This window comes from Didymella exigua (assembly GCF_010094145.1).
Source record: "Didymella exigua CBS 183.55 unplaced genomic scaffold M421scaffold_33, whole genome shotgun sequence".
Taxonomy (NCBI): Eukaryota; Fungi; Ascomycota; class Dothideomycetes; order Pleosporales; family Didymellaceae; genus Didymella; species Didymella exigua.
Window position 1 is genome coordinate 124,143 of NW_022984807.1, and position 4,056 is coordinate 128,198.

At 42.8% G+C, this 4,056-nt stretch overlaps 1 protein-coding gene across 1 annotated transcript; it reads right to left on the bottom strand.

Moving 5' to 3' along the window:
* Positions 1-623: 623 nt before the first annotated feature.
* Positions 624-1,162, bottom strand: M421DRAFT_400906 (uncharacterized protein; the record flags this gene model as incomplete). Its single annotated transcript, XM_033590210.1, has 2 exons — positions 985-1,162; positions 624-949 (listed from the first exon to the last, which is right to left on the bottom strand). A coding segment is annotated over exon 2 (164 nt), but the record flags the coding sequence as incomplete, so codon positions are not given.
* Between the last annotated feature and the right edge of the window lie 2,894 nt (positions 1,163-4,056).

A 4,056-nucleotide genomic window follows, 5' to 3' on the forward strand; every position in this document is an offset into this window, starting at 1 on the left:
AGCTATTAGTCTAAGACTTTTAAATAGTTTTATTAGTATAGATGCAGCTCTATTCTAAAGTTTTTAGAAGATTCTATTAAGTAGTTATTAAGATGCAGGGGTATGGTTTCTGTGTTTTTTGGTGGGATTTTAAGTGACCGGTTTGGTGATATGACCGGCTCGGTGATAGAGTACGTTAAGCCTTCTTGGATCGCTGAGGCGCTATAGATGCCTCAGCAGCTACCTGCGCTGCAGCAGTCCCATACTCCATAGTACCACCCTGCTGAATCCGCTTGCGCTTACGCGATTTTCGCTTGGTCATCTCTGCTAATTGCTCTTCAAGCTTATAGATCTGAGCACGTTAAAGCGCATTTTCATGCAGCATCAGCTCACCACCTTTTATAAGCTAGGAGAAACTAGCCTAAGCTATAACAGGCAAGCGAGTAAAGGAATCGCGTATAAGCTTTAATTAAGATCTAAACTTATAGGTATTGCTTAGAGTCTTTGACTGCTATAGCGTCTCTAGGAGGAGGGGTTCTAGCAGGGTATGTAGCTGCACTTTAAGGTAATCTAATACAACCTGCGCGTTAATTAGGACTAGCCCTGCTGCCTTAAAAGCCTTTTAATAGTTCTGCTCTATAAATATATTAAAAAATGCGTCCTTAAAGGCAGGGAGGAAGCCTTCTTTGTTAATATAGAAGACGCGTTGGCGTGCCAAGTCTCTAACACGCTGGGAGTACCTGCGCTTTAGCAGCGAGAAGCAGACCACATCAAGCAGCTGGAGGATGTGCAATGAATGGGGGGGCATACAGAGGGTTAGGATCTTGTGTTCAAGGCAGTAGTCCTTAAAATGCTAGTTAAGGTAGCTCTTATAGCCATCTAAAATAAGCAGCTAGTACCCCCCTACCTGGCGCGTCTTTATATGCGCGTTAAAGTGCTTTAACTACTCTAGACTAAGTGTGTTGTTTGTCTAGCTGTTCTTAGAGACTAAGAGCTTCTAATTACGCAGTATTGAAGCCTCCTTGTACTAGGCAGAGATGTGGACGCGTCCCTTGTAGATGATGAAGGGCAGGGTCGCGTACCTAGCAGCGCAGATGCTCTGGATAACTGTAACCTACTTGCGATCGCCTGGCTGAACAAGCGCAGGTTGGGCGCGTCTCTCTGCACCTGTGACGACCTTTATAGAGCTAATCACGCCTATCTAGAAGCTAGTCTTAGTAAAGTTGTGCACATTGTTATTATAGACGCTATACTTAGCTTTAGTCTCCTCTACTAGCTTAAACCACGCGCTAATTATCTCTAGATCCTCCTAGAGTATTCTCTGCCTATCCTTTGCTTAATTAAAGGCCATTTTAAGCTCAGGCAAGCGCGTTACAAAGCGATCAGCCTAGCACTTGCTAATAGGCTTGCCACCGCGTACAGCTAGCAGTTTATTAGCTATATCTGCCACCTCGCACAGCTGGGGCGCAAATCCTCGCAAGTCAAGGTCGAGTATGTATTGGATGATTATCTGCTGTTCAGTCACAGTGAGCTTCTGGCAGTTAGGGGCAGCTTCTGCGCAAAATGTGAGTCCTTAGACGCAACAAGAGAGTGTACGGCGATTAACATTAAATGCCTCTGCAGTAGCCTGGTGGCTTTAGAATTGTCTAGATTTCAAGGCTTCAATAGCAAGCTGAAGCCTCCCTTCATGTTTAAGTAATAACGCGTTTGGTAGTTGAGGCATGTTAGAGAGAGAGAGTAGGTAGAGGGCTTGGCAAGTTTTGGGACACTTGGTGATGTGGGACACTCGGTGATAGTTTAGGTTAGTGTGTTAGCACTGTAATCCTATAGCTTAGCACGTCGTATATGCCCTTCGGGAGGCAAGATAGTGGACTTCATCCCTATTATCTAGACGTAAAATGAATACCAACCAACCAACCCCACGGGCAAGTCGGACACACGGGCGAGTCGGACACACGGGCGAGTCGGACACTTTTGCCAAGACCCTACCAAAACACCCTTACTACACCAATGCCTCTCCACAAACGCCAGTCAGACGCGTTAAAAGAAGCTTAGATACAGCTTGCGCTTCAAGCTCTTAAACAAGACGCGACTCTCTCTCTACAGCGCGCTGCAGCTATCTATAGAGCTCCCCTACAGACACTAAGCGACTGACGCGCTAGACAACCTTCACAAGTTAATTCTATGCCTAAATTACAGAGCCTAACTAATACTAAGGAGCAGGTGATTGTTAATTATATACTTGAGCTAGACGCGCGAGGATTTTCCCCTCAGCTAGCAGCTGTAGCTGATATAGCCAATTCTTTGCGCGCTGAGCGCAGTCTAGGCCATGTTGGCCTAAACTGGCCTAGTACATTTGTTAAGCGCTAACTAGAGCTTAAAGAAAAGTTTAATTGCAAGTATGACTACAAGAGAGCCCTCTGCAAGGATCCTAAGATAATCTAGGGCTAGTTTAGCCTAGTAGCTAATATTAAAGCTAAGTATAGCATCTAGGATAACAACACGTACAACTTTAATAAGACAGGCTTTATAATAGGCTAGATATCTACTAGAGTAGTTGTTATAGCTTTAGAGAGACAAGGACAGCTAAAGCAGGTCTAGCTAGGCAATTAGGAGTAGATAATAGTTATTAAGGGCATTAATGCTAAAGGGTAGGCTATTCTGCCCTTTATTATCTTCTAGGGCTATAACTACCTCTTAAACTAGTATAAAGAGGATAATCTACCCTATAATTAGGTTATTAGGGTCTCTAAGAATAGCTAGACTACTAATAAACTTAGTCTTACCTAGTTAAAGCACTTTAACACGTATGCAAAGGAGTGTACTATTAGTAGCTACTATCTACTAGTTATTAATAGTTATAAGAGCTATAACTTACTAGATTTCTAGGAATACTAGAAGGATAACAAGATTATTACTATATATATGCCTCTGCACTTATTACATCTCCTACAGCTACTTAATATAGGCTGTTTTACCCCTCTAAAGAAGGTGTATAGGCGCTAAGCTAAAGACCTTATATACAACTAGATTAACTATATTATAAAGCTTAAGTTCCTACTATACTTTAAAGCAGCCTATAATGCTGTATTTACCTTAAGTAATATCTAAGGAGGGTTCTAAGGCGCTAGACTAGTCCCTTTTAACCTAGAATAGGTTATAATAGGGCTTAATGTGAAGCTGCGCACTCTATTACTATAACTCCCTAATAATAATAAGCCCTAGTAGTTGTAAACCCCTAGCAATACCCTAGAACTTTAGTCGCAATTAATTCTAATTTAAGAGAAGTATAAGAAGCAGCAGGATAGCTCACCTAATTCTGTGCTGACCGCGCTTGAGCACTACGCAAAGGGGGTAGCGATTCTATCGCACAAGCTAGTTTTAGCGCAATAGGGGAACGCTGAGCTTCACACAGCTCTAGCAGCTGCCACAGAACGTAAATCGCGCAAAAGAAAGCAAATCTAGAAGGAAGGGACCCTTACAGTTAAGGAAGGGTAGCAGATAGTAGCTCTAAAGGAGTTTAGGGCACGTAGTAATAGAAAGAAGTTAAAGAAGCAGGTGCGCGCTAAAGTAGGTAAGCCCTCCTAATAACACTGTAGATAGTGTAATTAGACTAGGCACAACGCGCAAATATGCAAGAATAATACAGAAGTAGACTCTAAATAATATTCTAAGCTGTACTGCACCTTGTAGCGCTAGAGTGTGGTGTTTTGGGCCATAATAGGGTGAGGTTTGGTAGGGTCTTGGCAAAAGTGTCCGACTCGCCCGTGTGTCCGACTCGCCCGTGTGTCCGACTCGCCCGTGGGGTACGTTAATAGTCCTTAAACTCCTAGTTAAGATAGCTCTTATAGCTGTCTAAGATAAGCAACCTGTACACTCCTACCTAACGCGTCTTTGTATGTGTGTTAAAGTGCTTTAACTACTTAAGGCTAAGTATATTGTTTTTCTAACTATTCTTAGAGACTAAGAGCTTCTAATTGTAGGGTATATCTGTCTCCTTATACTAGGCAGAGATATAGACGCGTCCTTTGTAGATAATGAAAGGTGGGGTTGCATACCTAGCAGCGCAGATGCTCT